Below are 21,048 nucleotides of genomic sequence, written 5' to 3'. Positions count from 1 at the left end.
AACTATAATCTAACAACTATAAAAGCGGAGGCTGGGAATCTGGAATTGAAAATGCTGGAAATAGTCAGTATGATTTGGAAGCATTGGCGAAAAGCGAAACAAAAAGTTAACTTTTCAGGTCTATGAACCTTTGTCTGAATGGGGTACAGGTACCTCTGCTCCCAGAGCTGCTAAAAGTTTTCAGCAGGTTTTGTTTTTAATTATAGTTTTGAGTTTGCACCTTTTCATAGTATCTCCCAATCTGTGGAATTCCCAGCTCCAGAAAGTTGGGGATACTCCATCATTGAACATATTTAAGGCTGAGAGAGATTTTTGGTCTCTCAGGGAATCAATGGATTATGAGAGCAGGCGAGAAAATGCAATTGAGGAAGAAGATCAGCCATGATTGTATTGAATGGTGGAGCAAGCTTGAAGGGCTGTATGGTCTACTCCTACTCCTATTGATTTTGTTTACACGGTACAAAAAGACTAAGATGCATTTTTGGGACTACAGAGATAAGGAGGGACAAAGCCATGGAGGGATTGGTGTGGACCTTGAACCACACAGCCTTCTGAATCAGATGTGAGAATTCTAGCAACTGAGCCATAGTTGTCTCTGGAATTCATAGAATCATGGAATGGTTACAGCACAGAGGAGGCCATTTAGCCCACAATGTCTGCACCTGTTCTCTGCAAGCACACCTCACATAGCCCAGATCAGAAACGTTCAAGTCGGGTAACCCTGACCTATACAGGAAATCCAGTTACTGTCCATGGAGAACTATCAGAAACGCCAACAGACAATATCAAACCAAGCTAGTGTTCCAGGCTAGCCGCACGAACACCCATTGATTGTGGCAAGGTTTACACAATGTAACAGGCTACAAGGTGAAGATGAGTAGGATTGCTGGCAACAATGCATTCCTCCCCAATGAGCTCAATGCACTCCATGCTCATTTTGAGCAGGAGGTCAGCGAAAGGACAGAATCCACCCCAGCAGCCTTAGTTGAACCGGTATTCAAGTTCACCATTGCAGAATCCAGATCAGCCTACTTGAAAGTCACCCCATGGAAAGTGACTGGCCCAGCTGGAGCACTCAGATCCTGCATGGACCAGCCGCAGGGGTATTCACAGACATCGTTAACCTTTCCTTACACCGATTTGAGGTACTTACCTGCTTCACAAAGACGACAATCATCCCTGTACCAAAAAAAAACAGGCAGTGCCTTAATGATGATTGTCCAGTGGCTCTGACATCCATCATCATCATGAAGTGCTTCAAAAGGTTAGTCATGGCACATGTCAACTCCCATCCATTGACTCTGTCCACACTTCTCGCTGCCTTGGAAAAGCAGTCAGCATAATCAAGGATCCCACACACCCCATACATACTCTCTTCCACCTTCTTCTGTCAGTAAAGAGATATAAAGGTCTGAGGTCACGTATCCGCCAACTCAAGGACAGCTTCTTTCCTATTGTCATCAGACTTTTGAATGGACCTACCGTATACTAAGGTGATCTTTCTCTACCCTAGCTATGACTAACACTACAATCTGCATTCACTCCTTTTCCTTCTCTATGTACAGTATGCTTTGTCTGCATAGCATGCAAGAAACAATAATTTTCATTGCATATTAATACGTGATGATAAAAAATCAAATCAAATCAAAGCATTTGGGGTTTAGGGCCTGGGTAAGATTGTTGTTGGTACAGGCTTGATGGACCGAGTGGCCTCCATCTGCACTGTAGGGATTCTATGATCCTATGCCATATTGGCCACTTTCTCAACTTACCCTGGCACCCTCAGTGATTTCAGCATTCTTATTGATGGGAAAGGGGGTTTTGGGGAGAAAGAGGGAGAGGGAAGAGTTGGAGAATGACATCAGCGACACACTGAGGCTGGCATAATGATGGGACATTTTTTGATTTGGCATGGGTGGGCATCACTGGCTGGGCTAGCATTTATTGCCCATTTCAGAGAGCATTTTTGACACTGGCTCTGAAGTCACATGTGGGCCAGACCAGGTAAGGACGGTAGACTTCCCTCGCTACAGGACACATTAGTGAACCAGATGGGTTCTTTTTAATGACAATCAGTTTCATAGTCATCAGTAGATTTTCAATTCCCAGATGGTTATTGAAATCAAATTTCACCATCCACCTTGATGGGATTCAAACCTGGATCCCCAAAGCATCGTAAAAAGTCTCACAACACCAGGTTAAAGTCCAACAGGTTTATTTGGAAGTAAAAGCCACCAGCTTTCGGAGTGCTTGCTGCTCCTTCATCAGGTGAGTGGGAGTTCTGTTCACAAACAGGGAATATAAAGACACAAACTCAATTTGCAAAATAATGATTGGAATGCGATCAAGCCTCAAAGGTACAGACAATGTGAGTGGAGAGAGCGTTAGTCCATGGTTAAAGAGATATGTATTGTCTCCAAACAGGACAATTAGTAAGATTTTGCGAGCCCAGTCAAGTCATGGGGGTTACAACTAGTGTGACATAAATCCAAGATCCCGGTTGAGGCTGTCCTCAGCGATTTGTGCTGAGCTTAAAAAATCTGACTAATTGTCTCATCTGGACACAATACACATCTCCTTAACCTGTGCTTCACCCTTTCTTCACTCACATTGTCTTTACCTTTGAGACTTGATTACCTGTAAAGACTCGCAATCCAACCATTATCCTGTAAAGTGAGTTTGTGTCTTTATATGCCCTGTTTGGGAACAGAACTCCCCACTCACCTGATGAAGGAGCAGCTAATGCTCCAAAAGCTAGTGGTTTTCGCTATCAAATAAATCTGTTGGATTTTAACCTGGTGTTGTGAGGCTTCTTACTGTGTTTACCCCAGTCCAACGCCAGCATCTCCACATCATGAACATTAACCACCCTGGGTCGCTGGGTTGCCCGCCTAGACACTGACTCCCCATAGGGCCATGTGCTCGACGTCACAGTGGGCCGTGCGCGTGGCGTCACAATGAGATATGCGCGTGACGTCACAGTAGGCCGTGCGCGCTACGTCACATGCATGACGCCAAGCGTGACGGCGACGTCCTTTGTGGAGAGTGGGGGAGGGGAAGGAGGCCGGATTCTCAGAACAATCAGTGTGTGTGAGAGAGAGAGAGGGAGCGGTGTCACTGGGTCGCCGAGTCCGGTAAGCCGAGGCTTTCCTCATCCCACCCGCTTCCCCCCTCCTCACCCGCAAGGCTTTATTCCCCTCAGCATCGATGCGCCCGCTTCCCTGAGGCGAGGAGAAAATAACGCCGGTTCATTCCAGCCCTCAAGCAGATCGGTCACCATGGCCGCTCCACGGCGAGTCCGGTTTGTTTCCATCCGGCCGCTGTTTGCTCGGCCTGAACCGTCATTGCCGCCCCCCCGTGCTCCCCTCGCTTACTCCTTTCCCCCTTCGCCTCTAGTCGGGGGAATGGGTTTTGTACCTGTCTCTTCCTCCTCCTCCTCCTCCCAACGACTTAGGCCTCGAAGCCTGGGGGTTGATGTTGGCGGAGGGCCCGGGGTTGGAAGCCGAATGGCGGGCGGGGGAGGAGGGGATCAGCCGAGACCAGTTGAGACTGGCTGGATAGGGGGAGGGAAGTCCCGCCCACCTGTCGTATGTTGATTGGATGCCAGCCGGCACTCCGCCGACTTCGCGGCCTCTGATTGGCGGAGCGCGCTGTCAGTCAAAGTACCGCTGGTGCCTGGGGCTGAGCGACATTTTCTGGACATTCCCCATGAATGGTGCTTCCTCCTTCTTTGTTCCCGTACCGGGGCTTTAAAGTTGTATTGTCTCTTGTTGTTTGCTCTGCAGCGTTATAACTAATTTAGCAAGGAGTTTACTTATCATTTTGCCCTCCAGGAACGTCAAAAATGTCGATATTGAGTGGGATAGACTGGCAAGGTTATTGCTGCCTGTTTTTCTTTGAATCAATTGTTTAATTGTGAAGCCAATCCCGACTTGGTTATGGGCAGGGATGAAGGACAGCCTTGCTGTTCATATTACTTTGTGACACAATGTCATTGAGGCGAGGTGTACAGAGTTTAAAACTTCACCCGTAGCGATTATAGTGGCGTAGTGCTTTTGTTTGTTGTCATCCTAACTAAATGATTGTATATTGAATTAAACTGTTTTTTCTTTAAGGCCGAAAGTGACTGTAGAGTATGGGTTTAATTATTTGCGCTCACTTCTGGCTTCCAGTTTTAAGATTTGGGGGATTTTGGAGTCTGAAATGATTTTCTCTTGCCAATGTAGTAAATATTAAAGTTTGTTCATTATTGTCACAAGTAGGCTTACGTTAACACTGCAATGAAGTTGGTGAAAATGCCCTAATAAGTATATACATAAAGATTCGAATGCCTTTTTCCAAACCTATGAAAAATCCTGCTGCCGTCCTACTACTCTATCCTAAATTCATTCTTGATATATGCATCTCGTGAGTAGTTCTGGAGTAAAGGTTCTAAATCTGAATATAACGTCTGTTCTAGTAGCATACATAGAATCATAGAAACCCTACAGTACAGAAAGAGACCATTTGGCCCATTCAGTCCGCACCGACATTCCCACGATGTAGAGATGCTGGCGTTGGACTGGGGTAAACACAGTGAGAAGTCTCACAACACCAGGTTTAAGTTCAACCAGTTTATTCGATAGTAATTCCACAAGCTTTCGGAAACGGTGTTCCTTCGTCAGGTGTGTGGAAGGTTCTGATCTGAAAAAGGCATATAGACATTCCCACCCCAGGCCCTATCCCACAACCCCACACATTTATCCCACTAATCCCTCTAACCTACACATCCCAGGACATTAAGGAGCAGTTTGGTATGACCAGTCAACCTAACCCGCACGTCTTTGGACTGTGGGAGGGAATTGGAGCACCTGGAGGAAACCCACATTAGACACAGGGAGAATGTGCAAACTCCACACAGACAGTGACCCAAACCGGGAATTGAACCCAGGTCCCTGACACCGCGAAGCAGCAGTGCTATGCCACCATGCTGCCCATTTTGAATATACATCAAAAATGTGTATATTATTTCACAAACAAGTATTCATTTCTAGCCATAATTGCTGTCTTGAAGTCTTTAACAATTTATCCTAAAGAACAGATGGTTCTCTTGGTCCTGCCATTCATCGTGTGGTCATTACACAGGAAACTGGCAAAATTACATTCAGATGCACCATTTTGAACAGTTTGGAATTCTTGGAAGCTCTGCTATCATGAAAATTATTTCAACTATGACAAAAGATGTGATTGCATTGTGAAAGGAACAAAAGAAATTTGTAAGGATGTTGCCAGGATTGGAGATTTGAGACCATTACCTATCAGGAAATGTTGGACAGGCTGGGGTGGTCATCTTAAAACAGGAAATACTTGCGGTGTATAAAATTGAGGGGGTGTGATAGAGTAGTAGAAAGACCAATTTCTTAATATAACCAGGGGCATAGATTTAAAGTGATTTGTATGAGTGGAGGAAAGTTGAGAAATTATTTCACCCTAACGATAATTCATTCCCTGGATGGGTAGTGTGGCAGAAATCCTCACTGTTTTATTTTTAGAAAACTTGGATTTGCACTTGATATCCTGTCACCAACAGATCATAAGACAAAGTGCTGGAAAATGCATTTAGGTGGATAACGTTCACCTGACATCCGATAGGCTGAATAGCCTTCTATGAATTTTCTACCAATATATGCTTTAAAAAGCTTGAACTAAGTCAGTAAGCAATGACACTTTTTATAATTTCAAGTCATTACACTCAAACATACCATTTTGAACAGTTTGGAATTCTTGGAAATTGCTCACCTGCAACTATTCCCTGAGCCAATCCATAGTTGAATGGACATAATTTGGTAGACCACCAACTTGTATTTATGTAACACCTTTAACTTATAACATCCCAAAGTCCTTTACTGACATAAAACAAGGGATGACATGGCCACATGAGTTTTTAGGACAAATGTCTAAAAGCTTGGTAAAAGTGGTAGATTTTAAAGATCATCTTGAATGAGGAAAAAGTGAATTAGGGAGGTAGTAAAGTTTACCAAGGGAATTTCAAACTTAAAACATAGGCCACTGAAGATACAGCACTAACAGTAGCATGATTAAAATTTGGGGGGACTCGACCAAAATTAAAGGAGCACAGATACCTGAGGGTTGTGCGGCTGGAGGAAGGGGAGGCACAGCCAGGAAGGAATTTGAAAACAAGGGTGAGAATTTTTTTTAAATGATGTGTACTTGTAAGTGTTATATACTCAACTCTATGAATATTTTATATGCTAACTGCTGCTCTTTGCTGAAGCCCTAGTGATGAAGTCACATTGGCTTTGAAGTGTCGGGGGAAACCTAGTTGATAGGCTTGGTGGCATTGCTTTCAAGAGACAATTTATTTTAGATAATTGAGCTGATTAGTAAATATCCATTTAAATTGGAAGTGAAAATGATACCTTGCTGCTTTTTTTTTAATTCTTCATCAGTTTGTTTCACAATCACTTAAATATGACAGGCAAGAAGGATAATTGTAAATAGCCTCTTCTAAAAATTAGCAACATGTATTTTGGTCCCTTTGTGTATTGACTTTAAAGTATGTTCATTTTCTTAGTTGTACAAAGTTTTTTTTGGCTTAGAATCTAGTCTAAAATGTTGCATTTCTAATGGGGCCAAAGTAATATGGTTATCATGCATACATCTGATTGGAATACTAATACTGACAAAACCCTTGTTCTGTTCCTGCCAGACAGCCACAGCTTTGGTATATTTAAAGCCTAATTGACTTCTAAATATGACTAAGTTTCAATTTGTGCCAGAAGCTTCCACTGTGAAGTTATAACTGGCTTTTGAAGAAAATGGTGATTCTGAGCATATTTGTAACTTACATTTGAGCCTTCCATGTTCAGGCGTGAGAAAATCCAATTCAAATACAAGTTCAGCACACACTCTCCCTGTTGCTTTACAGTTTCTGTGCTGGGGTTTGGTAGAGTGATAGCCCTGAAGAAAGTTGTTTTGTTATATTATTCCCATTTCCTACCATTATGGTATCAAATCAGTGTTCTGTAGATGTTACCGCCACTCTTGTCCCATGACGTCCATACCTGAGGCTGGGCCAAATATTGTCTGGATGTAGCTTTCCTACAGGATTAACAGGCAGCTAGAAACAGTCCCAGATGATTTTTTTTTCTTAAGACACAAGTGTATTGTAATGCCTTTGCACAGACCCCTATCAAGCTGGGGGCACCTAGGTCTCTCTTGATAATGTTGATCTGTCAAGGAGAGGATTCTAATTAAAAGCTGCTTGTTGGTGACTAAAAAGTCTGACAATACCAGGTTTAAGTCCAACTGATTTATTTGATAGTAAATTTTACTTTTTACTGTTTACCCCAGTCCAACACCAGCATATCCACATATTGGTGACTGTTGCATAGAATGGTTTCTGGTTATTGACAATGTTAAAACCTTGGGATACCCTAAATGTCCAGGTATTAAACCTTTATTGACAGTATCTTCATTCAGCAATATTCCTCACAGGGTTTCTGGTGGTTAGAAATTTTCCAAATTATTTCTAGTTCAATTTATTTTTCAGGAGTTGATGTGGAGTACAGAAACCTATTGAAATGAAAATTTACTTTTCACTTTTATTTTTAAAAAGTGTTCACTTTTGGTAAATCCTGCTGGATATTTCAGTTGTTGCTGCCCCTCGATTCAAGGATGGTGTCTGCTTAGTCACTAGCTTGTGTCATGGATCTCCATATATTCAGTATTTTTCAATAATGCTGTTTTGTGAAGTTTGAATCTGAGATGGAGAAATAGATGAGCTCAGTATCAACTGTTGCAAAGTTGCGTTTGAAGTTGGAATTTGGAATTTGATGTTGGTGAAGGTGTAAAAAAAATGCTAGAGGGAGAAGACATTGCAGTGTCTCTTTAAAAGCTGGTGTTTTGTTTCAGTGCCTGGAGATTTAAAATGCAAAGTACAGAGTCCAGGTTGAAACATTTATCTCAGTCAAACAGTAGCCTTGACAAGACAGCCTGTTTATTTAAGCCAATCAGCTACCAATAACCTATAAAATTTGAATTTGATAGTGTTGACATCAGACCAATCCTATTGTAGGAAAATTGATAGGTCACCACAGGTATAAAAGAGAGTGCAGGGAGGAAAACAGGAGACAACCAAAGAACTGTAGCCTTGTTACTTGTTTAGTGAAGTTCCATGTTAAATAAATTAAGTGCTCAATTTAAAGTGAGTGTCAGGTATTTTTGTTTAGCACTAAACATTGCTGAAGAACAGTTCACACCTTCCCACACACTTTTAACAGATCATGAGGCAAGATATTCCTCTGGGGGATTCGGCATTACTCCTCAAAGGGAGGGGGCTGGGGCCGGGTTTCAGCCTTCACATTGTAACAAAACACGACTCCAATCATTGAATTGTTTCCTTAAGTATTCAATTCTCCTAAAATGCTCCTAGAGTAGTGAAATTTGCTGTTCTTTGTTATAAAGCTGATCCCATATGTAAAATTATTCCAGCTCAATAGTTGGTTATCAAATTTTCCAGTAAGCAGAGGAGATTATATTGTTCACTGATCTGGGTATGGGTGGCAATCTATCAAAAGACAGAAAAGATGCGAGTAAGTGTATTGGTTAAAGCTAGAAGAAATGTGTAATAACATTTGTGCTAGGGAATGTTGCGTTTTTGGGCCTCACTACATTATTTACCTTTACACAATTGTTGCTGAAGTTGTAGCTGTCCAAGGCAAATGGAACACATTAATTATACAACTTGCTGTTGCATAGACCAAAAAGGAGTCCCCTGCTCTCATTGTGTACGTGTCTTAGACCTCCTGTTTAATTTCTTAAAACACAGCTTCTGTTATAGAAGCTGGGTCTTTAGTCTGCTGTATTTATTTAATGAATGAGCCACAGAGCTATGCATTTGGTTCAACTGTATAAAACTTTTAAAGCAGTCGTGCTGAGCCTCAGAGCACAGAGGTTGCCTGTATGGTTAAATTGAGCAGTGAACCTGCTGCAGGCAAACTCAAGATGTTGGTTAACCTGCGGTTTGTTTCCCACGTGACAGCTTTCCAGAGTCACCCCATTATATCATGCCATTAGGCAATCCTATAAAATAAATGGGATACTAAACACCAAAGACAGCACTCCATCCCAACTAACATAAATATATAATTTCTATAATATCTTAATCTTGTATTGAAACATTTACATTCCTCAGCCTTTGTATGTAACAGGTTTGAGTGTCAGGAATTATGTCAGATATAATGTCTCCTACCACAATATTCACTTGGCAGAAATGTGTATCTTATTGATATGAATGGAGTGAAAGAAATTGAAACACGGAGAGAAGAAAAGAACACATCCTTCCAGTTGATTAATCTGTGTGGGGGAAAAACTTGTAGGAGTGAAAACACATTTAATAAACTATTGGCAGTGCTTTAGATACGACAACTAAATGGGAACAGTTGTTCTGTTTATTCCTCTTTGAATCTTAATGTCAGCAGATGAACTCTTGACATTCAGTTTATGGATCAATCAAACTTAATAACGGCTAGAGCTGGATGTGGAGTAAGACATTTTTCTTCACAGAATATAAACAATATATTGTTGTAAATTAATTTTTCACTTTGCCTGCTAACTGATTTCCTTTAAGTTGATTTTGAAGCAGTTGTGAAGAGTTTTGTGCTGCCCGCCTATGCAGACTAGAAAACTTAAAGCTGCCAAAACTTGCTTCCTGTAGCACTTTCAGAATTAATAGGGAGAGGAGTTACTCAGCACACTAGTATGGGTTCAAATCCAGCTTTTTACCTCGTGTCCTTCAAAATGTATTTGCTTTATTTCTTATAAATTTATTTTTAAAATCTGGTCATTGATTCTGAGAACTTAAGTCTAGTTCTGCTTTTTGTTTGGTTTTTTTCATCAGACATTGAATCATGATTAACACTGGTGGGTAGAAACCAACATATTTATCAATGGACTAGTAGGAGTGTGGTACACTCATAGACCATAAAGTTCTGTTCCAGCACCAAATAATGCTCACACAATTGTATAAAGGAACACCAAGTCCTTTTCATAAAACACTTGCTATTTTTTGGCAGAGAAGAAACTTCTGTATTGCATTTTAGTTCAGTCTCAAAAATGAGGTTTGTAAACTTGACTAGATGCGCACTGTGATATAACTAGCTCAAGAGCTCTAGGTCTAATTGGAGGTACTATAAAAACTAACCTCTTTAATTTCTGGGGTGAAAAAAAAATCTTGCATCTACTTGGAAATACCTCCCATGGGCAGCAGTACCATGTTTAATGATGAAAAATGTTCTGGAAAGAACATGATTCTTAATCTTGTTCCCTTTTAAATGAGATGAGAATTGAGTAGCTATATAACAATTGTGTTGCCAGTTACAGTTCTAAAATCGGCATCATTTGATCTGAATGAACATTTAAATTTAATGGCTGTGTCATCGTGTGTATGATGTGTGTTTGTGTAAAATGTATATAAATGATGTTATGTCTGTTTTGTTTTATGGGTGCTGAGTAACTAAAATGCAAATAGTAGGGATTTTATGTGGATCTAAAATGCTGTTAAATGAGAATGAATGAATTGAAATTCACTACCTGAAAAGATAGATTTGTCTGTTTTGTATTAGCTTTGCATGAAATTGCTTCTTGCCATCAGACAACCTGTCCCGTTTAACAAGTATGAAACTGGGCAAATTTACTGTTATTTTCTGATCTAATTTGTCTTTATAATGCAAGACAAGAAGTAGAAACTCTCCGTTAGCATCTAAGCAAAGAGGAAGACGGGGTTAAATTTTCAGATTGAATACCTATCATGCAGCGTGTAGTTCAAAACCTGGCATAGATGCTATCTAAGAAAATAATGATCTTTTAACAGCTTTAACTGATGTCTGTGTGTTCTTTAGTAAACTTTGTGATTTGGCCTAAGTAGCAACCACGTTTAACTTGATGGAGATTTGCAGAATATGAATGTATGTAAGCAGCACAGTAATTAACCTTATTAGTTACACATTGTACTGGGTGACTCAGTCACAGCATTTACTATGTACATGGTTAAATATGTTGGCTCTCTTCTAAAACATTATGTACTCTAAAGAGGTGATAAATGAGTAATTAGCTGCTTACTTCCCCTGCCCCCCCCATACATGCGCGCACACAGTCTGCAGAACTGAGGGCTTTTTGGCCCTGCCCAATGATAGGAATTGTCCACCAGACCAGTGACTTTGTGTTCAGATGCTGCAATATTAGAAAAAGTGTGAACTTTCTATTGTTTCCACATAAATTTAGTTCAGTGGTAACACTTTTCCCTCGAGGTTGACAGGAGGGATTCTGTTCCCAAATCAGGGCCTAAGTACATAATGAAATGGAGCACTCCCTCAGTACTGCACTGTGTACAGTTATGAAAATAATCTATGGCACTATTAAAAGAATAGAATTGTTACAGTAGTCACTTGATCATTCAACCAACATTAACTTGTCACTTATTGTTTAATTTTTTATTATTCATGTGCCCTGGGCATCGCTAGCTGGCCAGCATTTATTGCCATCCCTGGATGCCCTTGTTCAGAGGTCAGTTGAGAGTCAACCACATTGCTGTGGTTCTGGAGTCACATGTAGGCCAGACCAAGAAAGAACAGCGGATTTCCTTCCTTAAAGGACATTAGTGAAACCAGATGGGTTTTTCTGACAATCAACAATGGTTTCAAGGTCATTAGTAGATTCTTAATGCCAGATTTTTTTTTTACTGAATTCAAATTCCATCATCTGCTCTGGTGGGATTCGAACCCGGGTCCCCAGAACATTAAGTTAGGTTTCTGGATTAAGACCACCAGACCACTTGCCTGCCCCTTAATAGAAGAGTGTTGCTGTGTGCAAATTGGTTGCTTTGTTTACCTACACTTCAAAAATAATTTGGCCAGGAAGTGCTTTGGGCAACCTGACAATACGCACACAATATTGTTACAGGTTAGCATTTTATTTGTCAAAGCTGTTCTTTGACAAATAAAATTCCTTGATCGCATGCAATGGTATCCTTTAAACTGGAGTTAATAGCCGATGCCACTTATGATCTGTTTTAATGCAGTAAGTTAACGTGACTAAATCTGCCAAATAAGGTCCTTAAAAGCTGCTGAGTTGTAACTTTAGAACATTAAAGTTATGCCTATGTTGAAATATCGGACTAAATTTTGCAGTATTATTGAGGAAACTTTGTTGTTCCACCTCAGACTGACAACTTCAGCAGTCCTTACATGTGTAGTTAAATGAAAATGCAGAAGTTGCTTTCGCTGGTTCTTTGCTTCACTATAGTGGTCATGGTTGAGGTTTCTGCCATCCTACTAAAGCAATCAAATAGATATCACTGAATAATGAGAACTTGTTCTTTCTTTAATTAATTAAAGGATTAATAAAGCAAATGTCTTATTGAATGAACAGTAACTGGGTTTTTAATGATAAACTAACTTGAGAATTGCAGATGAAAAACATCTCTGGTACTGCAAAACTAATTTTATATTTATATCATTTCTTCATTATGATTCTACATTTAAAGCTTCATACTTCTGCCTTTTCACACATCTCTTGATCATTTTTCTCTCTGAAAAAGTTAACTAGTATTTTCCTGGTTGCTGTCTGTGTGAATACTTCACTACTTGACGGCACACCCCGCCTAAAAGCATCACTGATCCTGGAAGCTTGGGGATCACTTTAACTTGGTGGCAGATTCAAACTAACGGGAAATCCACATCACTAATGTTGCCCTCTGAGGTCAAAAGGCAAGAGCCATCACTTCATTACTCTCCAGGAAGTGTAGGCCAATGATTTGAACTTAATTTTAGATGAGCTGATTTTCAAGATCAGTCGTGATGTTTGCGAAATATGCTGAACCCAAGTGTAACTGCTACTGTTCATATGATTTTTGTTTTGCCATTGAGGATGCTAATCAGTTTAGAACTGCTTTATTGTTGGGATCCGGGCATTGCTGACCATCTCTAAGTACCTTTAGACAAAGCTGCTAGTACACGTGAAGGTGTTGCCTGGATGATGATGAGTAGGAGATGGCACACCATAATTGTCTACTTTTAATTCAAAGCAGAATTTTGCCCAAACACATTATCTAGTACCTCAAAAATTAAGCAATTTTAACTAATTAACAAGGGGATGTTCCTGCGTGATTTCAATTTGATCGAACAGATTATCTATTTTGGATTGAAAGAAATATTCCTAGCACTGCACTTGTATTTACAGCAACATAAAGCCCAGCGTATCCAATGAAATCCTTTTGAAGTATTGTCACAGGTAATGAAGACAAATGTATCTGTCAATTTGTGCACATAAGTACTCTGCAGATAGCTAGGGGATAAATATTTAAAGCCTATTTAATTGCATTGGTTGAGGAATAAATTTAGCAATAGAGGTGTAAACTATTTCAGAACGCCTTGCCAGAGAGTTTTCATGAAGAAACTGATGTTTCTGGTGCTGATTGGTTGCAGGCCGGATCTTTTCCTCTGGATAGGAAAGCTAATGGCGTTGATAATCACGGGCACTTCCCGCTGTATCCGAGAGACGTGAAATTAAATTGTCAAAACACAGAACAACTTGGCTGTTTGAAGAAAAGGGGTGTTGATGTGTGGCTAGGAGAGGTGAAAATATTGAACCTTTAGCAAATGCTTCATCTACAGAGAATAAATTCATTTTACGAGATTTTTCTGCGACCCAGAGATCTACTCCAAACTTTGTGCACAGTACAAAGCAAACATTCACCAAAAAAACAGCTTTGAATGGTTCTACCCAGAGCTGTGGAATTTAGCAAGCATAAAATAGTCCTAGTGAATATTTTTGAGGAAAATTTCAATTTATTAGACTAAAAGGTTAACATTAAACCCTGTATAATACTGGTGTAATAATGAGGCCTTGAATTAAAGGAGATATGGAAGGCGGAGAAGGTGCAACCTTGTGCAGCGGTCCAAATACATAAATAATTGCTGTAAATATAGAGTAGTGCATTTGAGGGACTTCTGAGCAGCGTTCCTTCGGGAGAACAGACAATCTCCAAAACCCCTCGCTAGAACCTGATCAAGCAACGAAACGTGGAGGCTAATGAAAGATGCAACAGAATTAGGTTGGCAGGAAAGATATCCTCAAAGGATGGACTAAAGAAAATTAAGACTCGCCAAAACATTGGAATGTTGCGGCTCCAGGAGATGCAAGTTGAGTCACAGACCCAATGATAGGACAGTCATTTGCACAATCTAGCATTACAGAGCAGGAATCCACACACCTCCAGCACCATTTCAGTGCAGAAGGTTCACAACAGGCCCAGAATTGGGAAAACTGGAGAACAGGGTTCACAAAATATAGAATTGCTTCACGATTGCACGTAAATGACCAGATCAGTACATCATGCTGTAAGATTTATCACTGACTGCAATAGTAAGGCTTAATGAGATTTCAACTTGTGAAGAAGACCTGTGAATTTTTTTAACTTTTCAGAATAATAGAGGGTAAAAATGAAGAAGACCATGCAAAAGCTTGGATTTGTTCATCAATGATCTCTAAGCTGTCAAGGAACTGTAATCATGGAATTGGAAAAGATAAGTTTGTGATAGAAATGTATTGAGGGCCCTAAATGGAGCATTGTCAGCACTGTTTCTGACACTTGTGAAAGCAGTGCAGATTTTTGAGGCAAGCAGAACTTGGGAATCTAAATCTGGTGTTTATTCACTGGGAAAGGAGAGATCCCATGGAAAAGATAGTGTAAGACCATTTTGAAATGTTTCCTGTCTGGCATGAACAAACTGCAAGCGAGAAGAATATTCAGTCATGCATGTGCAGTATCACAACTGTGGAAAATAGGCCACTTTAAAACTGTCACTCAAAAGTGGACAACCTGTAAGAAGAGGGACAAAATTTTAACCACAAGCAAAGGAACTGACTTTTCTGAAAGAGGTACAGATATGGAAAACAAGTATTAGAGTAGTGTTAAAGTCTTAAGTGAATTGGCATCCCACAGAGTTTAAACTAAACACGCCAGTATGGGTTTCTGTTTTATTAGATGAAGTCAAATGGCTCATAGATTATATTGCATCCCTCATCTATCAAATTACATAGTCCTGGTGGGAGAACTTTAAAACTGAATGACCAATTCATGGCGAAGCTAGAATATAAGGATAGGAAATCTTCAAACATCCCCATGTCATTCAAAATCTAGAGTGCTCTCTAAAAAGCAGAGAAGCATGCTTAAAACTGAAATTAATTAATTAAAGTTGATGAGTATATTTCAAAATGAATTTCCAAAATTGTTTACAGGCCTACAAGTTTAAACACTGAGTACCATGTCACCCTGCGTGCTACTGCTAAACTAATTTATCTGTATACACCAAAGAAAGTTAAAGATAACCCATGCTGCATTTTTTCAGTTTTATCTCACCTGTTATCATGCCAGTAAAATGGTGCTTGAATGGTTATGGTCCAGAAGCCAAACAGCTCTAAGAATCTGTTTAGGCTTAAATCCACTAAACAAACCACTGGTGCATGCAATTCACTCAATGGCTGAGACCCTTGCTAAGTTAGCCAAGAGTATTTTACTCACCAAATTAATTATGAGCAATGGGTTTTTTGCAGTTTAGTTTTGGACAAAAAAATTCCAGATTACTGACCACAATGTCATTTTGTTGTTATTGTTTCAGTTGGTTGCCCTTGTGTCCACTCCAAAAATATTTCCTGAGAACAATGTCCCTTTCTAAAGGTGTTGAAGGTGTAAAATGTCCAGTTCATGGCATACTTGCTTCCATGAGAGAAGAGTTTGATTTCAGAGTCCAAGCACTCCTGAGAGTGTTACAGGATGCTGGCCATCATTGCTTGAAAAATGAGCTTGCCAATCTTAAGATCACGTTTCCAGGTCATGTAATACAAGCCACTGGATTCAAAGTTGAGCCGTTTAAAAAACAAAAGTCAAACAATTTCCAAAAATCAAGACTGTAACTGAACTTGAACAATTCTTTGGGACAGCCAACCAAATAGGCAAGTTCCTACATGCTCTAAAAGAGTTCAACAAGCCCTTGAGACAGAATGAACACAGGTGGACCAGCCAAGTGCTTTTGAAAGGATTAAATCACTTCTGATCTCTTCTGAAATCTTAGCAAATTGTGACCAGAATGGCCATCATTCTGCACAGGCTTAAGCTATACGTCTGGGGGAAGTTTTATTTCAAGTTCTGAATGACAGCATGCATGAGCAGTTGTCTATGCCCCTAGTGCACAATGTTATGCCATAATAAGAAAAAGGAGCATTGGACATGCAAAAAATAATGGAATTGCATTTCACAATCAAAACCAAGCATAAATCAATAGTCACCATCTGGACATGAAAGACATTATGAAGATGCCACCCAGAATCCAATGTTTCAGATTAATGAGGTATAAGCATCACTGTGCAATGGAAATGTCAAACAATGGCTCTTTTTGATGGCATTTTTGTCTGCCAAACAAGAGGATTTAAACTTCATCCGGGAGGTTGTGGCATATACATAGCTGAAAACTGATCAGCTACAATGGGGAGGGGAAAAAAAGTTTGCAGGCAATTAAAAAAAAAAGCTCAGCAACCATGAAGATGTCTCCAAATCAGAACATATTGTATGGAAGGATGGCCAGATTATATCCATGCTAACCTGGTAACTCTCAGTACTTTGAGCACTGTAAGCAGGTCCATCATTGACATTCTAGTTTTCAATGAGGAATAATTATACTGAGAGTACTTCAGTTTTGATATTATTCAAAGACTTTCAAAGTTATCTAGGAATAGCAAAATGTCATACAAGCGAACAGCAATTAGTCTGGTCACCAGGCGTTATTCACACTGTGGAAAAAATATTTCCAACTGTCCGTCTTATGCTGGAAACAGCCAAGAACAAATAGCCATTATTACCTTCTACTTTTCCATCAAGACCTGGGAGTCAGCTTATTTGAATTGAGGGGGAAAATCTTATTAAAATGTTATTAGTGTCACAAGTAGGCTTATATTAACACTACAATGAAGTTACTGTGACAATCCCTTGGTTGCCACACTCCAGCGCCTGTTCGGGTATATAGAGAGAATTTAGCATGACCAGTGCTCCTAACCAGCACATCTTTCGGCTTGAGGGGAAACCAGAGAACCCGCAGGAAACCCATGCAGACACGGGGAGAATGTGCAGACCACACAGTGACCCAAGCCAGGAATCGAATCCGACTTCCTAGTGCTGAGGCGCAGCAATGCTAACCATTGTGCCACCGAGCCATCCTGATTACTATTCCTGGTGGGTTGTTTAGGTTGCATGGTATCACAGCAGACACGCATCCAATCCCTCGAATTTATGTAACAGTTGACATCCTGGATATCGTAGTGTCTGGTAATGGACTGCAATTTGCTAATGAGCTACTTTGCAGATAAATAGCCCTTTGTTCATGAAAGCAGTTCACCTTACCATACTCAAGCAGGTAGAGAAGCTGAGAGAAGGCTAATGGGCCGTTAAAAATGTTAATAAAAATGAAGACTATAATCTGAGTAATCAAACTTCACCACTCCAAAATGGTTTCTCACCATCAAGATTACAAATAGGTCGGAGATTGAGAACACAATTTCCCCCTTTAGCACAGAAATCCAATATCACCACATGAAAGGGTACAGCAACATGAAAAAGAACAGAAGAAACCAGGCTCAGAACTTGAATCGTAGAGAGCATGTATGTGAGTTACTAGTGTTGAAGCCCAGGGAGAGTGTGCAGGTCCATGAGCAACTGAAGGAAGTTGTAATTGTTGTGGGAGCGGTGGGTGAAAAATCTCAACCAAGATTGTAGAGGATTGAGATGGACCAGGTATCAGAAGGAGAGATCACAGGGCTTTGGGAGAATACTAAGGAAAATTTGGAGTTACTCATACCGATGAAGAAGCAGAAAGATTTGCTACAAGTTCTAGAGCAACCCAGGAGAAGATCACTCCAATCATTCACACTGACAACAGGGAATGTATGGAGTATCCTCTTTTTTTAGAAGGAAAACAGGTGAAGGCACTTCAGAGACTAACCCTGTGATGTTTGAGACTTTAGTGGAGAAATAAGGTGTACATGTGATGGGGATAAAAACTTTGGGGCAGGTGTAGACTAAAGGGTTAACAACAGAAGTGTACCTTCTGGTGTAAACACAGCAAGAAGTCTGACAACACCAGGTTTAAGTCCAACCAATTTATTTGATGGTAAACTCACAAGCTTTCGGGATTTCTCCCACCGTCAGGTGAATGGAGAGTTCTAGCCTCAGACAGAGCATATAACAAAGACAGTTTACAGATTACCGATTAGAATGTGAGTCTTTACAACTAACCTGCTATTCAAGTCTTAAAGATGCCGACAGTAAGTGGAAAGAGCATTATGCATAGGTTAAAGATGTGTTTTGTCTCCAGACAGTACAGTAAGTGAGATTTTGCAAACTCAGGCAAGTCATGAGAGTTACAGGTATTGCGGCATGAACCCAAGATCCCGGTTGAGACCGTCCTCGTGTGTGCGGAACTTGGCTATAGGTCTCTGCTCAGCGACTCTGCTGAGACTCCTGCTTTCAATCGGGATCTTGGGTTCATGTCGCACTACCTGTAAACCCCATGACTTGCCTGGGTTTGCAAAACCTCACTTACTGTACTGTCTGGAGACAATACACATGTCTTTAACCTATGTATAATGCTCTTTCCACTCACATTGTTGGCATCTTTAAGTTCTTGTATTTCTTTGCCTACAGCAAATGCCTGAATGTAAAAGGTCAGTAAGCATGCGCTTAACTTGCATATTTGTTTTTTTGGTTCACTTCTGAAACCTGCAAACCCTGAAGCTTTTTGTGATTTTTTTTTAATTCATAAGCCAGCAGTGGCCTTTAAGAAAAATATCATGTCCTTTATCTCTCTTGCAGTTTCTCCCTGGATTTCCCCCCATAAAAGACCATGATTCCTTTTTTGGGTAATATTTCCTAACTGCCAGCTGTGTTGTGTTAGGACTATTCAGCTGTAGGAACCATCTGTTTCTATACTGAGCAGAAACCACCACATAGCAATTGTGAGCAGAAACCTGACACTAGCTGTCTCAGCTAAGAGCAGCTAATTCGGCACAGACCAATATTTAAACCTGGAATTTTCTTCACCCATTGCTCAGTCTCTGTTGTAATGGATTTCCCTAGTGACCCATTGACTGAACTCCCAGTATATTGGTATTATGGCATTGGACATGAAACATTTGAATTGGATTTTGACTGAGGTTTAAATGTTGAATGGAACTAATAGAATTATAGCACTGAGGCAGCATTTTTCAGAGACTTTGATCTGTTTATTTAACTAGCACACTTTTTTAAAAAGGATTTTTCATTAATTTCCCTGTATTTTTTTGCACAAAAATATTTAAGTGAGACAATTGATACAAATTGGTGTTGTCTTTAAGCTCACCTAAATGGATGAGGAAGAATGTGGGGATTCTAAAAGTTGAAACTGCTTGATCGCTCCAACTTGTACCCATAAATACTGTATTGATTGAGCCTAGTAATCCTAAATCCACCCTTCTAATTATACAGCTGGCACTTAATTGTTTGAACAAGGCGAAAAATTGAGATTTTAGTTTTTCTCTTTCTCACATTAGTGAGATTCACTCATGGGGGAAAAAGTTTCACTAATTTCAATAGAATATTTTGCTAGATTTCTGCTATCCTGACAAGAGTTGCGAATGAGTATGAAGTTGCGTGGTAATAATGAAGCGGTTTAATTCTAATTTTTTTTAATGTGCTGTTGTTGCAGTTTGTTTGATCTGTTTTGTCTAATTGCAGATTGTACAGTGGGTGTGTGTGAAACAGGATGGCCCAGGAGACAAATCAAACACAGGTGCCCATGCTGTGTACCACAGGCTGTGGTTTCTATGGCAACCCACGAACCAATGGAATGTGTTCAGTTTGCTACAAAGAGTATCTACAGAGACAGCAGAACAGTGGCAGGATAAGCCCACCAGGTGAGTCAGGAAGTTTCAGCATGGAACACCATGAGAAACTTCTCCAAAAGGAATGGGGAAACATTCTGCTTTTTGGGTAATTATCCTTTATGCATTTTGGTAAACCAAGGAAAAATATATATTGTCACATCATTTTCTGCCAAAATAATTGAGGTTGATGGCATTTGCAAAGGCTCTAGAAATTTTCGGCAGTTGAGGTTGAAAGTGAGAACTTAATGTTTTTGGTTGTGCCACTGTGCCATTAGCCCTGCAGGAACCACATCAATTTCTGCATGGTGTGAAGTTGCTGTTTTTTGCACAGTAGTTATGAATTAAACCCACCACAGAAATTTGAGTCTTGTCCATTTCAGTCAAAGTACTTTTTCAATAGAGTAAGGAGTGTTAATTACTGACAAAGAAAAGCAACAGTTAGATGTGCAAAATCTCCATCCTTGAGGTTTTAATTGTTGTAGATTTTTTAAAAAAATTGAATGTACATTCCTTTCCCTTTGCATTTATTTATCTCTATACCTGATTTCACTTTGAATTTACCGATTCTAACAACACTTCATGTTCCATCACTGTCCTGTTAATTTCATAATCTTTCAGTCTGATTGTTTCCCTTTCCCAGGACCTGGCTGCAGTTTGTTGGCCTACCCCAGCAAATTATATGGGCTCATTATGCTGACTTCAGGCATTGCAGAAATGAACTAGTCAATCAATTTTCTTTGAGACTGATTTTCACAACTTGAATCAGATGTTAAAATTTAATGTAATTTGCATAAATGCATTCTGTTTAAAGCAATAGCTACCACAAGGCTTGCTTTGGATAATGCAAATAGCTTATACTCAAATTTGACCAGAAATAGCTTTGCTATATACTTATAATATGGGAAATTTTTTGCCATGTTTTGATGTGAAGCAAAGACACACATACAAGAATAAACCTTAAAGATTACATGGACTTTTCAGTTGTATATACATTTTTAAGTGCTAGAACTAATTAAAAAATCAGCACTGTATTTTTCATGTTGTGGCTGCAACCTGTTCTATTTGGCTCCCATTTGC

General features: G+C 39.9%; 1 protein-coding gene across 2 annotated transcripts in view; it reads left to right on the top strand.

Moving 5' to 3' along the window:
* The first annotated feature begins 3,032 nt into the window (after positions 1-3,032).
* Positions 3,033-21,048, top strand: part of LOC145358883 (AN1-type zinc finger protein 5-like) — a 32,091-nt gene continuing 14,075 nt past the window's right edge. For both annotated transcript variants that reach the window (XR_013889521.1, XM_080213254.1), the window contains exons 1-2: positions 3,033-3,134; positions 19,823-20,001. Coding sequence is in view for 1 of the 2 variants with exons in the window: in XM_080213254.1 (XP_080069380.1) it covers positions 19,851-20,001 (151 nt within the window). In the remaining variant the exon portion in view is untranslated. The remainder of the gene's footprint in view (positions 3,135-19,822; positions 20,002-21,048) is intronic.

Source organism: Carcharhinus amblyrhynchos, chromosome 26 (genome assembly GCF_965287045.1).
Source record: "Carcharhinus amblyrhynchos chromosome 26, sCarAmb.v2.hapA, whole genome shotgun sequence".
NCBI lineage: Eukaryota > Metazoa > Chordata > Chondrichthyes > Carcharhiniformes > Carcharhinidae > Carcharhinus > Carcharhinus amblyrhynchos.
Note: the sequence above shows the minus strand (reverse complement) of the source record. Positions and strands in the feature narration are given on the sequence as shown.